Source organism: Pongo pygmaeus, chromosome 16 (genome assembly GCF_028885625.2).
Source record: "Pongo pygmaeus isolate AG05252 chromosome 16, NHGRI_mPonPyg2-v2.0_pri, whole genome shotgun sequence".
In the NCBI taxonomy this organism is placed as follows: domain Eukaryota; kingdom Metazoa; phylum Chordata; class Mammalia; order Primates; family Hominidae; genus Pongo; species Pongo pygmaeus.
Window position 1 is genome coordinate 53676910 of NC_072389.2, and position 18362 is coordinate 53695271.

At 40.7% G+C, this 18362-nt stretch overlaps 1 protein-coding gene across 2 annotated transcripts in view; it reads right to left on the reverse strand.

Annotated features, from left to right (window-relative positions):
- Positions 1 to 18362, reverse strand: part of FBN1 (fibrillin 1) — a 235403-nt gene that overhangs the window by 45239 nt on the left and 171802 nt on the right. For both annotated transcript variants that reach the window (XM_054450928.2, XM_063652619.1), the window contains 10 exons: positions 17873 to 17998; positions 15953 to 16075; positions 13758 to 13880; positions 13283 to 13447; positions 11136 to 11204; positions 10914 to 11039; positions 9245 to 9367; positions 8428 to 8586; positions 5598 to 5669; positions 1961 to 2086 (listed from right to left, as the gene is read on the reverse strand). In XM_054450928.2, the coding sequence (XP_054306903.1) occupies positions 1961 to 2086; positions 5598 to 5669; positions 8428 to 8586; positions 9245 to 9367; positions 10914 to 11039; positions 11136 to 11204; positions 13283 to 13447; positions 13758 to 13880; positions 15953 to 16075; positions 17873 to 17998 (1212 nt within the window). The remainder of the gene's footprint in view (positions 1 to 1960; positions 2087 to 5597; positions 5670 to 8427; positions 8587 to 9244; positions 9368 to 10913; positions 11040 to 11135; positions 11205 to 13282; positions 13448 to 13757; positions 13881 to 15952; positions 16076 to 17872; positions 17999 to 18362) is intronic.

Below are 18362 nucleotides of genomic sequence, written 5' to 3' on the forward strand. Positions count from 1 at the left end.
GCTCGACCAAAGAAGTTCCTACAAGGGGGTGGCAAATACATCAGCCAATGCCTCTTGGGCATGATTCTGCGGTGGAAAACCCTCAGGACTGTCAGTCAGTCAGTGAGGGTTCCTGTCTAAGGCGGGTGGATTGTGCCTCTCTGGGCAACAGACACAGGAGCAGGAGTGTGCCTGCCTTGGGTTACAAGGGACCCAGCACCACCTCACTCACCAGGTCTGCCCTGCTCTGAATTCAGGATGTATAGAAACACAGGGGGCAGATTGCGCCACTGGAGAAACTGAGTAGTGTCACAGACAAGCACTTCTATGATGTGGCATCTGATAATGTGGCTACTTGGCGAGAGCAGAGGCGTGGAAGCTCCCTAAATCACCTCTGCAATCCATTCCAATTTCAGCATTGCTGAGGCATGTATGCACTCAACCTTCATTTTCCTATTCTAAGAGCTAAGAGTATGCTAGGAAGCAGCTTACCCTGGATTAAACATTCACCCTGAAGACGGATATTCTGTGAAATGGCAATCAGAAGTTGGAGCACTTAGTTATCTCAATATCCACAGAATGCTACCCTGACAGCAAAATGCCTTGCATTGGTACAGTTGCATGTGTTTAATCTCATGGATCTAGCAAGGTCTAAGTTGACTTGGTGGTCATGGGTGGTCTTGTCTATGGGTTCTGGCCAAGGGCTGTGGCTTCAGCAAATATAAGTGGTTAAAAGGTACCTGGGTACAGTCATCATCAAAGCGATCTCTGAGGGGAAGGGTGGGGAGGAAAATGCCACAGGCAGGTGGCAGGCACGCTGAGCATGTTTGAGAGGGGGAAAAGTGCGGCTGTGAGGGAGGCAGCCAACTCTAGCACTGTAAGATCATCTGCCGTGGGTTCCCTCTCCCACATCCATGCTTCCTCTCCAGGTACCTGATCCTTGATGGCTTCCCAAAGCCCAGGGACTCGGGCCAAGGTCTGAACTGGCTATCTTCTTAGGAAGGCTCGGAATGGCTATTACCCCATTCCCACTAACTCACACAGCAGGCAGAGTAAGGGATATGTGCCCACTTGGCCACAGTAACTGAAAGCCTGGTGAGACGAACTTAACAAGTATGTGGTTAGGAATATAACTTTACTTGTGGTATATAAGTTGTCTTCAGTTTGGACAAAAAAGTTTTTTTTTTTAACATTAAAATGTTGATATATGTGCTATAATACGTGCTCTACGGGGTAATAACCCTTTCTAACATGAATAAAAACTCTGCTAGAGGCCTGAAGTGTAAGTATTAAATAGAAAATTATTCCAACTATCCTGCGCACATGGTATATTTAATAACCAGTAATGTCCCTTTCACTAAAATGTAAGAGAACTATCCTTCCCAGATGTAGGAAAAAATATGAAGTGCTATAAGGAATGCTCCGAATCACAGTACATATACATGGCAACAGGAGGTAATTTGAAAATGAAAAAAGTACACATGCATGCCAACATTCTTCATATAAAATCAAATTTGCTGTTCCTGCCATTTGGAATTCTCTCATGCATTTGGAATATCTGCATTAACCTTGTTTTCACTTGGGAGTAGCAAAGTCTCCGTCTGGAAGAGAATTGATTTTGAGAGTCAACTAGGATGACTGTCCACTCATATTGATTTTCAAGCAATGTGAAACAAAAGCAATCTATGTGACACACCCAGGAACTCAAAGCTTTTTCATATCAGCTGGGAAGTCTAATATTAACACACTGTGTGTTGGGGAAAGGGGGCTGGGAATGTGCCTCCTGGTTTTTCCACTGAAGTTAGTGAATTTTTTTTTTTTTGCATGAAATTTCATGCTGTTCCACACCATGACGTTTACTATTTCTAGAGCTTAATGCATTTCTGAAATTTCAATGTTGTGAAATTCGCCAAGTGTGTATCATTAAGCAGCTCATCAGTTAGCTCTTTTCTGGATATGATAAAGTCACGATGCCACTTACCTTCACAAACCAACAACTTGTCATTATAGAAGAATCCCACTGGACATTCACATCGGAAGCTGCCAACCATGTTGATACACACTCCATTTTCACAGACCCCTGGGATCTCCCGGCACTCATCAATATCTAGAGACAGAGTAAACATTCATGAGTGACACGACAGCACATGATCCCTGTGCAGGGTAAGACAAGATGCAAAGTACGTGCATGTGTGTGCGTGTGTGTGTGTGTGTGTGTGTGTGTGTGCATGTGTTGGGGTGGTGGTGATGGCAATAGGGGACATCAATGAATAGCAAATTGAGATAACTAAACCACTTTCCAGACATGAGTCTAACTGGATTTAAAATATATGTTTTGGGTTTTGCTTCAGAATGTCAATTTTGTACAGGTAGGAGATATCTTTGTATCCTCTGGGCACTGTGGATACACCAGATGAGTAGAATAGAAGGGATGGTCAAGGGTAAACAGCCTCTCCACCCAAGTGTGCCTATATTTAGGGAAAAGGGAGAGGTGAACTGGTAAAGAACTGCAGAGGAGCACATGGTCATATGGAACTCTGATCTTTCAAATTCCAGTTCAACTCCCCCTTCCTACTTCATGTGGCTTTAGAAAGGAGGTAAGTCAAGTGTGGGGATGTCAGCTGGGCCGGGGCTGACAATGAAGACGAGGTCAGCACTAAGGAAGAACTGTCGCAGTAGAATGTGTGCTTCCTAAGGCTGGGAGTTGGGCTTGGCTCTCCATCACTGTGTTATGGTTCCTTAGCACTCTACATGACAGGTAGTAAGTGCTCAATTCAAATTTGTTCAGTTAAGAGCAAGTGTCTGGCAGTGTGTTGGTGAGCACTAAAACAGGACCAAGAGTGAGAACACGGCCAGGACCCAGGCTGCTAAGGCAGGGCTGGCCAGCTATGGAGAGAGACTTTGGACACCTCACCAGCCTGGCCATGTCCCCAGCCTGGAGTGGTCCCATCTCTGTCTTACCCACTCTGAACTCCTGACCACTGAAGTGTCCTCTAGGATAAGAGTAGTAATAGTAATAATAATGGTAATAGTATTAATAGTGATGGTATCTCATTTGCTGCATGCCTGGTACATTTCTCAAGCATTCAACCTGTATTTATTGGCTGAATTATCACAGTCACCCCATGAGATGGTCTCGGTACTATGACTATTCTAACTAAGAGATGAAGCAAGTGAGGCCAAGCCACAGGATATAACCTGCCCAAGACCAAGCAGCCAATGAAAGGCAGAGTCAGGATTTGACACGGGGACTCAGTTAACAGGCCATCCTGCCTCCCTTATCATATAAGGGAAGATCGTATTATGGTGATTTCCTGCATCACCCTAATACAATCTTCACAGAACTGTCATCAACACTTTTGTTATCCTGGAGGGCCCTTCCATCAGCCCCTTGGCTGGGTTTGATGAAACACCTCAGCTGGGAGTTATGCAAAGCCTTGGTCTATAATCCAAAGTCTTCCAATTCACTAGTTTCTATGACTGTTGTTGAGATACGTTGTTTACTTATTATAGTCAGGAGCCTTTGCAAGGTACATACTTTGCTTGCATACTTTGTGAGAAGATGATCATGGACTGAAGTGGAGCCTACAAGAGCTGCTGCAATTTTAGAAGAACCACACTTTATAACCAATCTGTTTTAAAGGAGAAATTTGATGTCATAGATTTATTTTAGACCCTTTTTAAAAAAGGGGTTGATTTTGTGTGAAGGCAAAGTTGACCTATTTAATGAAAAGAAACGGCTTGGAATCTCAAAGGGTTCATTGCTATTTTGAATACACGCAATTATGTCTTTAGATCTTTCACACCTTTGTCATTCATGTCATGAAAAAGCCATGTAAAGTTACATCACAACTGTGTATCATAAGTAAACAAAAAACAAATTCAGATGCCATTCATTCAGTGTGGGTTAGAACATGAAACATCATACTCACATTCATTTGTTTTAAATACAAGTGATATATTATTATCAAGTTTAACAATAACGGCTGAGTCTAATTTCCAGCCATTGTTAGGTGTAAAATAGCAAAAGGATATATTAAAAATTATATTTTCTTTTCCTGTCAGGATTTTATTTGAACTTCAACTTAGTGAAGTTTATATTTTAAGACAAGATTGATAAACATGCTATAGTTTTAACCCTATATGAATGGACTCCACATGCCAACAATCATAAGATTTTCCAAAAGGAGAGTATAAAGCTTAAATAAAACAAAGTTTTTCAGTCATCTAAATATTTTGTCATGGTGGAATTTGGTAACAATAAGCATATAGCTAAATATCAGATGTCCAGTTTTCAAGAGCTAGAAGCAAACTAAGCCATGAGTCAGGACTGTGTTCTGGTCCCACCTCTGTTATTAATTGGCTGGGTGGCCTTGGGTGAGTCCCTTCCCCTCTCTGGGCCTCTGTCTCCTCAAATATGAAGCAACGCATTTGGACTAGATGAAGTCTGACGCCTTTCCAGCTCTCCTAGTGGACAACGCTAATGTTGTTTCTAGTCTTTGCTTACTGCCAACCTTGGAGGGCAGCCTTGCTGGGGTATATGCCTGGTCAGTCCGTGGAGAACCGTTACCATTACAGACCACTTATCTTGTGATCACAGATTCTAGGGAGGTTAAAAGATCTGTTTTGGGAAGGGGAAAAACAAAGCAGCTAGGGCCAGGTGTTCCATGCCAATGTCATTTAGCAGTTTTTCTTTCCAAACCATGAAGTTTCTTTGGACGTGGACGAGACTGTGGAGCCATATGGATTTGGCACTAAGGGAGCCAGGCGGATTGCTGGACCAGACTCTTGTTTTCTTAAACAAGGTCACTGGAAAGGCTGATGTGGATTTTAGTTTACTTATTATGAATAAGGTGGAATAAAGCAAGTGATGATGTTTGCTACTAGACACAACTGTGCAGACTTAAGAGGGCATCTAAGGATGCATATAAATCACACCAGGGAAAAACTCAGAGAATGCAATAGCTTTCCATCTACTTTTATGTTATTTGGTTTTAAACCACAAGGGCATTGCCTGCACTGGCTGAGTGCTGTGCAATACTTCTGAATCTTGCACAAGCATCTCTCCCAATGTTGTGTTCTCTGCTTCATTTACCAGGCAGGGCCTCAGACTGAAAAGATTTTTATTTCACTTCTGAAATTCCCAAAGCAGACGACCTGAGGAGATTCCATGTAAGATAAAATTGATCCACGAAAGGACTTTATATAAACAATCTACATGTAAGGATTGGTGTGAAAAATCACTTAACCTGGTCTTAGTCAGAAGGAAGGATTGAGAATTACACTCAAATCAAATGTCAACTGGCCCTACTCCCAGAATCTCTCCCCATGTTGATGCCTAAGGTTGGTTTAACTATGCTTGATTGTAATTTTGGGAAAAGCTTTCCAATCCCCTTAATCATGAACAACAAATGTTGTTGCCAATTAGGTGGAGCTGCACAGGGTGTTTGCACAGTTTGTTTCAAACTAAGAATCAGTGTTTCAATAAAGTGAAAGGCATTGTTTAACATTTCTTTTCCTTTAGGAAAAAAATGGGAACTGAGAAAATAATGGTGTACTCCTCTTGCTAACACAAAGGCAAAAAACCAGAAAGTTCTGACAATGCCGCCACGACTCACCAACGGGTAAACCGGTATAAATGTCGATGACAAAGCCTGGCCTTTGACTTCCACAGAGTGTAGCAAACTCATCTGCAATGATTAAACAAAGGTGGGATGGGAGGATAGGGGTCAGCAAAGAGCAATAATTGGACTGAAGAAAATTATTTTGTAAGCATTCTTGAAAGGTATTTTTCTGTAGTTTGAAGAATTTAAAATAAAAAGTAAACCTGAAAATTCCTACAGATATAATCTTGCCTGTAAGACAAATATTGAAGAAAAAAATGATCTAATGTTGACGTGATAATGAAGGAGAAGTAGAGATCCCCAGATCACATGCCACTCATTCACATGAGTTTACCTGTAGGAGTTTGGATTTCAATATGGATGTTATACAGCTCTGAACTCAGGGACTGGTAAGAGTGCCTCTCTCTACTCTGCATTAAGAGATCTAGGGTTTGAGGAACATGTACAAAATCCATTTTCTCAGTAGATTATAGGAGACCATAGCAAATCTAGCCACATTCTTGACATCAGATCTATTAATGACTAGTTTGTGTCAATCAACCAACCTTCACCAGTTTTTCAGTTTTTGGAGCTGGATTTCATTTGGTACAGCTCTGTCATATTCTCTCCCTCTCCCTCTCTCCTTTTCTGTCTCTGTCTTTCTCTCACTTGAATTAGTCAAATTTAACAGATAATAAAAGATGAACTAAATTCTATCAGCAGTCCCTTCTAACTGTGAGATTTTGTAATTCCAGATCATGACTGTAACTGGTAAGGTATGGTATCAATCTAAGCTTCAGATGGCCACTGCCTTATTGGTCACGCTCAGTGAAAATCAGTAAAAGATTTCTGGAAGTATTTTAATCAAAATATAGCATGTTATTCTCCTTGTGTTTTGTTTCCTTAATCTATGAGTGTTCACTTCCAACACTGTAACGCCAGCTGACATTGGTCACCCAAAGAAATTACAGGGACTCTTAAAATACGTGCAGATTTCATAGCTAATGAAAAGCCATGACTGGATTTGGTGAATATCCAACATCAAGAAGAAATCTTGCATTTCACACAAGAGTACGTAGATATTCAAAACTCAGGCAATCATTTCTAAAAGTAAGTGTTAGTCTATATTAAGGATTTCCAAAGCGGTCTCCAGAGGAATATGCAATAATCCATTAGGATAAAAAAGAAAATGCGAGGACTTCTATCTATCTTTGGAAAAATCTAATCTTTAAAAAAATTAATTTTGTGTACACTTTATATTAGAACAGCTCAGAAAAATAATAAATATATTTTTCAATATAATTGAAAAGAAATACATATACACATACATAGATATATACACATAGACTTTTACATACAAATGCACACCAGGTGTGTATAAGCTTCAGATTTTTTACCAACAGGTAAGTACCACCTAAAGTTGTAAAGACAATTATTCAAGATCAAGGGCCAGCAAACTTTTTAATAAAGGGACAGAGAGTAAATGTCTTAGGCTTTGCAGGCTGTACAGTCAGTCAAAACTATTTAATGCTGCCATGAAAGCAGTAGTAGACAATATGGAAATAAATTAGTGTCCTCTAATAAAGTTTTATTTATGGGAAACAAAATCTGAAGTTCATGTAACTTTCATATTATGAAATACTATTCTTCTGATTTTTTCCAACCATTTAAAATGTAGAAATCCTTCTTAGCTTGCAGGCCATTCAAAAGTAGATGGTGGAATAGATTTGGCCCATGGGGTGTATTTTCCCAAGCCCTGGTCTAGAAACATTTTGCAGGGTGGAGGTAAATCAGAATTCTAAGTGGTGGTTATTATATTATTTCTGGAGTAAACAACGGATGAAATAATACATTTTACTAAAAAAGAATTTTCTGTTGCATACAATGTCAGGTAGTGCCAGACAACAGATTTAATATTTTATATATCACTGTGGAAAATGGTGTAGGATTCCATTTATAGAATACCCTAATCAATTCCTTGCCTGATAATTTCAATTAACCCAAATCATAATCTTGGCAAATGATGTCATCATCATATACATAATGCACAGCATATACCATATGATATAAGAACAGTACACTAATGTCTTTATTTACTCAAAGGATGCAATTTAGCCCTTTTTTTTTAAGACAACATTATTTAGTTTCTTTCTCTATGAGAATATAAGAAGAAATTTATCTCGGATCTCATTATCAAGAAAAGTTGCACTTTCCTTTCATTTTGAGTTTTCTTTATGGTCATTGAGAATTTTGTACTTGATCACATCTCCCTTTTCATAGGAGCTGCCAGAAAGTTTGGGGCTAAAGTTATTGCTTATTTCAGGCAAGTGTGTAGGAATTCCCGGCTTGAATTTTGTGTATTAGTCCTGTTCCTGGCTCTATCTTTCTTATTCTTGTTTGCCATTTGCCTTATGTTTATTTCTTGTTTAACATTTACATCTTTGTAGGCTGCCTTTATTTTTGGAACGAGTTTAGCTTTAAATAAGTAAAAAGACAAGGAATTATGTTTCCCTTATTGTCACATTGATTTGTCTAATGTTTACAGTCTTTTAGATACATGAAGAATTCAGTAACAATGAGAACATTGTTTATAGTTTATATTTTTGTGATATGCTGAGTTTACAAGTCTGGTTACATATTAGGGTATACATTAGAAAACATATTCTGTGACTCAATGTTCGGCTGGAATGACCAGCACCAACTGTGAATTTAAATCATGAGCCATTTTTTTCCCTGTAAAGATAAACAATGCACACTTTGCTTCCTTCACTAAGACTGCTTTCCCCAACAATTCTTGGGTAATTTTTCAACCTATATTTTTGATAATGGAGAAACTAAAACTCACCTGTACTTGGGATGGGACACTGTTCACAGGGCTTGTTCCAGGCCCGGCCAATGTTGTAGGAACAGCAGCACATCTTCTTGGTCATGTTGAATAACAGTTCTCCATCACAGGTCTGGTTGTCAGCATAGTAGTTTCTGTAGCACAAACTTCTTCTCATATCTAGAAGGGAGGTAAAAAAAGGATTGGAGGGTTGGTGATGCCATGTGGGAAATCACAACAAATTTCTAAGTGGATACTCAACAAGCAAGTTTCATTTGAGTTGTATTGTAGCTTGACTTTGATAAGGACAGAAAAAACTTGCTCTTACACAACTTTCTAGCTACCTATGCTACGACAAGAAAAAGGACTTTGAGAAATACATTCCCTGATATTTCCTGCCACAGAACTAAGTCATTATATAGCTGTAGCATTAATAAACTTTAAATGACTCTCTGCCCAGTCTCCTAGTAACAATTCTCTACTGCCATTTGGCAGTAAGTTTCTCATTTCCGACTCATGATGTTTTAATACGGTAGGTCAGCGCTGTAAATATAATTGTACAAAGATACACCCAAAAGTCAAACAAAAGAAGTACTATTAACTGTTGTTTGGGATTTTCCAACATTACATTTTAGAGAAAACTCCCAACCACTCACCCGTGGTGGTGAAAAAATGCCAAGTTATGATTTACAGGGGAAGAGGCTCCTAACAAGACAGTGAAGGGATGCCAGCACTCAGTCTGATGAGTAACATCACCCTAAGGTGATGAACTTGTGAGCTCTCTTCCTCTTTGTAGATGAGAACCAAACATGCATTACTGAGAAAAGCTTGGACTTACCCATGCAATTATTTCCCCCGTTCACTTGCATGTAGTCTGGAGGACAGATACAGGTGTAGTTGCCAACGGTGTTGTAACATGTCCCTGGACCACAGATTCCAGGAGTCTCACACTCATTCACATCTATAATCCAAAGAGAAAGTGGTATATGAATACGAAAACTTCACAGTTTGGAATGGCCTGATACTTAATGAATGTTGACATTAGAGAGCAAATCCATAGGGTATTTTCAAATAAGATAACAAAAATAGGTATTTCATTCATCCGCGTCCTCTCTCTGTGCAAATGTGTGCCTTTTGAGGAAAGAGAGTTTTAGAAAAGGAACTCTTGGCTGGGCATGGCGGCTCATGCCTGTAATCCCAGCATTTTGGGAGGCCAAGGTGGGTGGATCACTTGAGGTCAGGAGTTCCAGACTAGCCTGGCCAACATGGTGAAACCCATCTCTACTAAAAACACAAAAATTAGCCAGGCGTGGTGGTACACACCTTTAGTCCCTGCTACTCTACTCGGGAGGCTGAGGCAGGAGAATTGCTTGAACTCTACATGCAGAGGTTGCAGTGAGCCAAGATCATGCCATTGCACTCCAGCCTGGGCAACAGAGCAAGACTGTCTCGAAACAAACAAAAAACAAAAAACAAAAACAAAAAAGAGAAGGAACTCTTGCCTCCTGACATGAGGCATTATCAAATATAATAATGAGTCTCCTAATAAATGAACCTATAATATCCTCAAAGGTAGGCAGAGATAGAAATGTGGAGAAATTAAAATATCAAATATCCCTTAGGAAGACAAGTATGCTTCTTATGTTCACAAAATCTATGATAGGGTATATAGTATCCCGAAGCCATTAACAGCTGGCTTCATGAATCTGCATTGGTAAGGCAGCATGGAGCATATTTCACATCCTCTCCCCACTTCCAAATGAAGGACTTGATTCTAATCTTTGTTAACTCCATGGGTCTTAGAGCTGTGCCATATACACTGTGATGTTCAACTAATACTCAATAAGGTTGCCATTGTCTGGGTGACCTAATAAGCCATTTAAAGAGCCAGGGGAATACTTCTTATGCAGAGCACAAGGAGGTCTCTCTCCTCAACAGGTGGGTGATTCCTCCTTGTAGATGAAAACCATGGCTCATGGCTGAAGTGCTCTGGAACCTGTAAGTGGTTAATATTCTCCACCTTTCCAGTAACACAGGATGAACAAGGGCCACCACTCATAGTACAAAGCCAAAGGGCCGCCTTCTAGGAGAAGCTTATTTGAATACATGAGCACCAATGATAAGTGGTGAAGGATTAAAAGAAGAGGGCCCAGAACTCCCCCAAATAGAGAAGTAGCACTGAAACGGGACCTATGCCACTCTCGTAAAAAATGGCTTTTCTGAAGAGCATGGAAAACTCTTTTGTAAGCATAAATGAGGCTATGGTCCAGCAGAATAAGATTCTGTTTTTCTCAGGAAAAGAGGGAGATTTAGGACTTACCAGAAATGACATCATTTGAGTAACATTAGTCCAAATTGCCACATGTGTGACATATTTACCTGGCTATGTTCCTGTTTAGACCATTGTGCTACACTGCTAAATTCTATTTTCCTGGTAACCATATTCTGGTTTTGCAGGTCAGTTCTTGATATCTGCAAGACCTTATCATCCTACAAGGACCACTTACCATCACACACTCGTGTATCTTCATTCAGGTAGTAGCCAGTTGGACAGCGGCACTGGAAACTCCCAAAGGTGTTGATACATTTTCCTCCTTGGCACAGCCCTGGTAGCTCCTGGCACTCATCAATATCTATCAAAATCAAAACAAAGGCATTCCTTTAGCATTGTAAATAAACCCAAGGAAATTCAAGTTGTGTGCGCTTTAAGACAAAGGAAACACAATTACCTTCCAATATAACGGTGATAGGATTTGGTCGGAAACCTTCCCCTCCAGGACAAAGAATTTTGTACTCGGCTATTGAAACAAAAATTCAAATTGAGTTGTTCTGAATCTAAAGTTTTTAGAAATAATATCCTCAAGAGAAATACTCACATATCCAGCTGAAAATGTTCATTTTCAGGAAACTTTAGTTGTTACTCTGCCCGTCTGAAGTCAGTTAACACCTTTGTGTACACTTCCCATTTTCCAATGGTTTTTATTGTGTCCCCAATGCAAGGCCACTGTCCTCAGTCCTTGAACTCTAACCACTCCCTGGTCTTATATGCGTGTGGACTGTTTTATCCCTTACCTTCATCCCTTATTTCTTTTTACAGATTTTCTTTCCCTTTTTATTTTCTGAAAAACTTCATCTTCATTTTTATGTTCTGTTCAGCCTTACTTTCTGGGAATTACAGCTTCCCTTAATAATCTTAATTGGCTTGTTTCCAAAACCCTTTCCAAACATAGCCTTAGGAAAAGCTGTTCTCTGTTGATTCCCACCCCAATTCTCTCCTTAATGACTAGAGACCTTTCTTGCGCCTCTGTTTCTACGGGTGGCAATATTGATTCTCTTGGTTTCCAAAAACAACTTTCTATAGTGTCCTTGGGTTTCCCCCATTAATTATTTCATCCAACTATTTTACCCAGAAACATTTATTTCAGTGGCATGCACCAGCATGGTGATATGTACAGGACAGGTGAATAAGAATGTCTGTAACCTGCTGTATCATCCCAGTGAGGATCTATAAGATCAGTTCTTTCATAATGTCATGGTCTGTCCCGATCTGCTAATCCCTGTCCTGGCTTCCTGAAATTATATGTACATATGCCTATATGTATATATTCCAGTTCTAACTCTGGTCCAGATCTGGTGTGGCGTGGATATCTATTGTTTTGCTACTATTATTAATCTACAAAGCTGACTCCCCTAGTTAAGTGTCCTAGTTTGCCCCCTTCGACACCAATGAAATGAACAGTCCTCCTCTTTTACTTGTTCTCCTCTTTCTGCAATCATCCATACTTTTTGAGTTTCTTCTTTCATGTCACAACCTTCTTGAAGGCTCAATTAAAAAACACACTAAGTCCCCACCCTCTCCCGAGCAGAACTGACCTCCCTTTCTGAAGAGAAGAGAGAAGGAGAAGCCGGCTGAGCACACACCCCTGTGCTGGGTGCTCTGCATGAGTGATTTCATTTAATCCTATGAGGTATTTTATGAATGCTAAAGAACTTGCCCAAGGTTACACGGGTGACAAGCAGTGGAGTCCTAATTTGCACCAGGTGTGCTCTTTGTACCAACACAGCACTGTGCCTGCTCTTTCTTCTCTTTCTGAGGCCTATTTTGAATTATAGCGCTTATGTTTAGGTCATAATTTGCCTACTATGCTATATTCTCCTGAATGGCAGGATCTAGTCTAATTCACCTTTGCACATCCAGAGTACACACTCTAGGTACTCAACGAATATTTTTAGAAGAACTGAATAAATGACCCTTCAGCAAAAAAAGAATCCATACCTATCCCAATATACGCTATAAGCAGTAGCCACTGACTTTTGCCAAAGAAGCTACATCTAATTCTGAATCATAATACAGGACCCACTAGGAAAAATGAAAACCCTTTTATATTTTTAGGAGACATAGTTTGTATGTCCTTACAATCACATGCTAAAGCTTTCTTTCAAGCCACACCATAACAATGGAATAATCTTCCATTTCGCAGTTGCTTAACTAATTGCTTCTCTTCAAACCCAGGGACACTGAGTCTGGAGTAGAGCCTTCCAAACTAGTCAACAGATGAGAAGAGGAGAGATAATCAATGTGTCCCTGGAAGGTAAGCAACATGGTGAAAGTAACCTAGTCTGGAAAATCTTTAAAGTAATGCTATCTGCTTTTCACTTACACAGAAGTGAGATGTTATCTGCCCTACCTGATCTTTTACTGTGAGCCAACCAGGAATATTTTCTGACTCTCGAATTGGGAATAAGGTCCCCTCTACAGGGCTGAGACGACTGATCTTTCTTCTCTGATCTAAGAGTAGAAAAGGTTTATCTTCTGATCTAGAAAGGAGAACTGGCTGGAGTTGAAATAATAATAAATAGGAGGACGTCCACTTACATGTGTTCACAGCAGGGCACATCTCACAAGGAGTACCCCAGGCTTTACCCAGAGAACAGCAGCAGGAAGCTTTGGAAACACCAACTCCAATTTCATTGCTGCAGGCTGTATCTCCATTGTCTCCTCGAGGTCGAATATCCAAATAGCAATTTCCAGAGCGGGTATCTATTTACCATATACAAACACAAGAAGCGTCAGGCAGAATCTTTCTACTGGGGTTGAAAATTGAAACCCATTTCAGGAACTGTTCAAAAACCATAATTCACTTTTACTGAGAAACTAAAAAGTACCCATGAACATTATACACTACTGAGAATTTTCCCTATGGAAAAGATATCTGAATTTAAAGCAGAGTTAGGAAATGTTTAAATTTCTGTATCATTCATTTTGCAAACTTTAAGAATGGAACGTTTGGTGCTGTTTTCAAAATAATACACAGTATGCTTGCTTCTCTGAAAAGTTTTTAAGGTCTTACCAACACAGCCAACTCGAGTTGGGTTCAGTTCAAAATCAGGTGGGCAGTCACAGGTATAGCTGCCTGGAGTGTTGACACAGTTCCCACTGATGCACGTGGTTGGATCCAGGCATTCATTCACATCTAAAACCGAACAGTGAGCAGTGGAGTTACCACCTGAGCCAGTGTAGGCAGACATCACCATAAAAGAACAGGGCCCAATCTAGAGCTCCAAACAAGAATTTTAAAGCTACTAGTTATAACTACATCTAGAAATGCAGTCTTCCACTTCAGAGATAAAACACCTCAGGAAGGAAATATGGTATAGTCTTTGGTCATCTTTCCCCAGAACACATTTACCGTTCAAATTTGTCATCAGGATAAAATATAACTTTGGGCCGGGCGCAGTGGCTCACGCCTGTAATCCCAGCACTTTGGGAGGCTGAGGCGGGCAGATCACGAGGTCAGGAGATCGAGACCATCCTGGCTAACACAGTGAAACCTCGTCTCTACTAAAAATACAAAAAATTAGCCAGGCGTGGTGGTGGGTGCCTGTAGTCCCAGCTACTCGGGAGGCTGAGACAGGAGAATGGTGTGAACCCAGGAGGCGGAGCTTGCAGTGAACCGAGATGGTGCCACTGTACTCCAGCCTGGGCGACAGAGCGAGACTCCATCTCAAAAAAAAAAAAAAAAAAAATATATATAATAAAAAAATATAAAAATACATAATATAATATACTTTGGCACTAGGTAAAATATTCCAGTCAAGGTAACTGAAGGCAAAACACTGTTGTGACCTCGGTCAACCAAAAATTCAGACACAGGTTTTAAGAAAATATATTGAGTATATGTGGCTTGTTATTTCATCAAATTAGAGCAAGATGTCCCAGGAAACCCTCAGAAGGGCAACTCTTGCTGCTTCCCCTGACACACACGCGTGAGGCTTAGCGTGTTCCCTGAGGTCGGCAAGGAGTGTCTCTCCCATCATCCATGCTGAGTTGAATATTTCCCTTTCAGTTTCTATTCCAAAAATATGTACAGAATTCCAGATATTTAGGACATGGGTTTTGGCAAATTCCACTCTGTACAATTCCTTTTGTCTGTTTTGAACACTCATGAAATACTCAAGAATAGACAAACGGCTTCTGTGAGGAGGGACTGGAGAAGAGGGACAACACCTTCGCCTTGGTCCTCCCCTTGGATCTGGCAACCCTCCTGTGGGTTGCGCTGCAGATGATTTTTCTGTTGAAATTGCATGTGAATTTGGACAGACAGGGCCAGAGTAACAGAAATGAGATTAGACAGAATGATGTTGATAGTGATCTGGGGCACGCAGGAGAGGGTACAGGCCATGGAGAGGGGACTTCCTGAGGCATGCAAGAGACCCAGCCTGGTCTCGTAATAGCTTTAAGGAAAACCAAGGGAAGAATGTGTGGCTGGAGAGGAATACTCCATCCAGAGCATTTGCAGGGTGGTGGTGGTGATTATGATCTGGAGAGCCCCTGAGTCATGGTTTGTTTAGGTGGTTGAAAAGACCAGATTTTTTCCTGAAATTTGAACTCATACAGAACATAAGTTGTTTCTTCAGTATCCTTGAACAGAGGGGTGAATTAGGAAGGGGAAATGCAAATGGCTTTCAAAGTCTTAGTGCCAAAGAGAACCGAGTGGCAGTCTGCTTGGGTGCCTGTAGTTTTTCTAAGCTTTTTCTAATGTTCCCTGAGAGTCCTTGGCTCAACAAGAAAATGATTTATACACTAGAGATAGGTGGCTGAGCTCTGTGTACCCAGTACTCTGGTGACCACGGGCAGGGCAGGGATAGGAAGGAGTGGGGTGGGTATTGCAACAACAAAGTACAAGGAGAAAACCCATGATCCCAGGGCATGGCCTCCAAAAGGAAACTCTCCGAAAATGTACTCACGTAGAAAAGGAAATGGCTGGGAAGCTACACCGCTAGAGCACCCCTAGAACACTCCTTTGTAGCCACAAACTCAATTTCAAGGCTACAAACTCTGCTCCTTCAATTGTCTTAGACTCTTTCCTCTGGATCCTCACCTCCAATCAGTGCCAGGTCTGAGAAAAGGTATCTGTGATTCTTAATACTTCCCCCTTGCTTTTCTTGTCCTCTGTGACAGCCCTCGTGCAGTCCCAGGGAGGCTCCAATAGCTGGGTCCCCCGGGACACCAGGGAGCCGATTTTGATGCCAGTAGAGGTCTTACCTGTGCAGTTCCCGCCGCTTCTGTCCAGTTCATAGCCTATCTCACACTCACAGCGGAACAGGCCAGGGAGGTTGTGGCAAGTTCCAAAGACACAGATGTTCGGAAGGGAGCACTCATCAATATCTTGGGGGAGGTAGAAAAAAGCAAAAAACTTAATTTATATTTTTCTAAAACAAACCTGTCAAATATAATTAGGCAACTAATGTAAATACTAAGAAAATGCAGACTACCTAACACCAATCTGGGCACTTCTCCTATAGACTTTTAGATGATTTGCCATGCACAGGGAAGTCTCGTAGGTGAGAGGTTACTTTTCCTGAGTCCCTATTACATGCCAAGCAGCGGGCTGAGCATTTTATAGATACATATCTCATTTGTAGTGTTCCACGTAGGTCCACATCACTTTCGTAAAGTAAGAGGCAAGCAAGCCACCTTACACTAAATTCGTTTTTTCAGTTTTTTTTTTTTTTTTAATCTATCTATGTAGTCACTGTTTTTGTTGTGAATTAAAACTTCACAAGCCACAATGTCTTTCGGGGAACTGTCATAATTAGTTGCATAATCTCCAGTGTCCCTAGTCCTATGGCGTGTGTTTGCCTTTGTTGACGGAGATTGAAAAACCGCACACGCTTCTTCCAGGCCTCTGTCTCTACCTCCTGTTAACATTCTTCGTGTGCAGTTGACACACAGTTACATTTTCAGGCTTGAGACTAGCTTTAAATAGCCATGACCACTCCGCCAGCCATGATTTATATTAAGAACAAACAAACAAACAAAACCTTCCCTTATAGCAATAAGAGAAGCAAAACTTTCACTGTGACTATTTCTGTTACCAGAGGTGGCACAGTACCTGTTTTCCTCGGATATTTGGAGTAACAAAAGTAAACAAGGCATTAGGCACATGATCAAGAGCATAATCTGGTTTCTTGACTCCAAGGAGTTTTATATCAAACTCTGCATATTTAATATAAACTGTATAAAGAACACCCAACAGTTCCATAACAAAGTATTTACATAAAAATACATGAGGCTGAATTAGTATACATGTCATAGCTAATGACTGATTTTGAGTTCATGTCTTGTTAACAAGGAACAACTATTAACTAATACATTAATCAGGGTCTTGTTTAAACTTCTACTGACAATCGTTATCATTTGTTTATTTCTACTGAAATCTTCTTTTCAATGAAGGAGAATGTGCTTAAATTTGACAAATGTGGGTAAAGGGAAGAATCTTGTGTTTCCTAATGGGATCCAGCCTTAGCTAACAGGTTCCCAGGACTCTTCCTGTCTGACCAACACTTATCAGAATGACAGAGCCTAAAGCTGAGTGATACCATGCCATATGGCAGTATCCCAAGGGTCCCCTATTGAACAGATTTGCAAAACTGTCCCATGTTCATATATGTTAGATATTTAGAGCAAATGTGAGACATACCATTCTACATATGGACAAGACTATTTGCTCCGCTTTTATTTCTAGAAACCAAATACAGTGGAGATTAAAAACTGTGTTTCCATATTTAGTGATAATCCCACAACAGGACATTATCAGTGAACTTGCACTTTGAGCTCTTTTCTCCCTCAGTAGGGATTAATGTGTTGCGTCCCCTTCCATAGGGATAAATGGGTTGCACTGATTTAACCACACCTGGTTACCCTCACTGACCAATGGATACACCCTTGCAGACCATGTGGCCAAGGCTGGATGTACAGCTTGTGGCCAGTCAGCTGAGGTTTTCTGTGCACCAAGAGAAATGGTCAGCTGGAAACCTAACCCCTCTACAAATTGAACTGACCAGCTTAGAAATGAAGCTAAAACATATCTCAGTTAAAAAAAAAAAAAAAGCATCAGGAATGTTTAAATAACCTAATCTCATCAAGCCCGGCAAGGCTCCCAGCGGCTTCCCCATCAGTTACCTTCACAGGCTTTCCCGTCAGCACTGGGCACGAAGCCCATGTCGCATTCACAGCGGTATCCTCCTGGGGCATTGAGGCACTGGCCATTGCCACAGAGATTCAGGTTCTCAGAGCACTCATCTAGGTCTACAGCCAGAAAGAAACACATGTTACTCTTCCTCGGTTAGGGGCTTTCTAATTCCTCAGGTCTAACAACTTTCCAGTGCAGCAATGTTTCAGCATAACTTCAGTTTGACACCTTGAAAGTCATTTATTTTTCTCTTTGGAAGGTTAATACTGAATATGCAATTTACATGGGGCTGATTCAGAATCCTGAATGATAATTTACCCTGAATGATATTAAATGAATAAGCCAAAGGAATCATGCAAACTAAGGCCTGTTCAAGAAGGGTCATCCACATGGAGGGCACACCCATGACAGGAAATGACACATCATGTTTGTGCCTATTTCTCAAGTTTCGGGCTTAGCTTAGATGGGCACCAAAAGTGC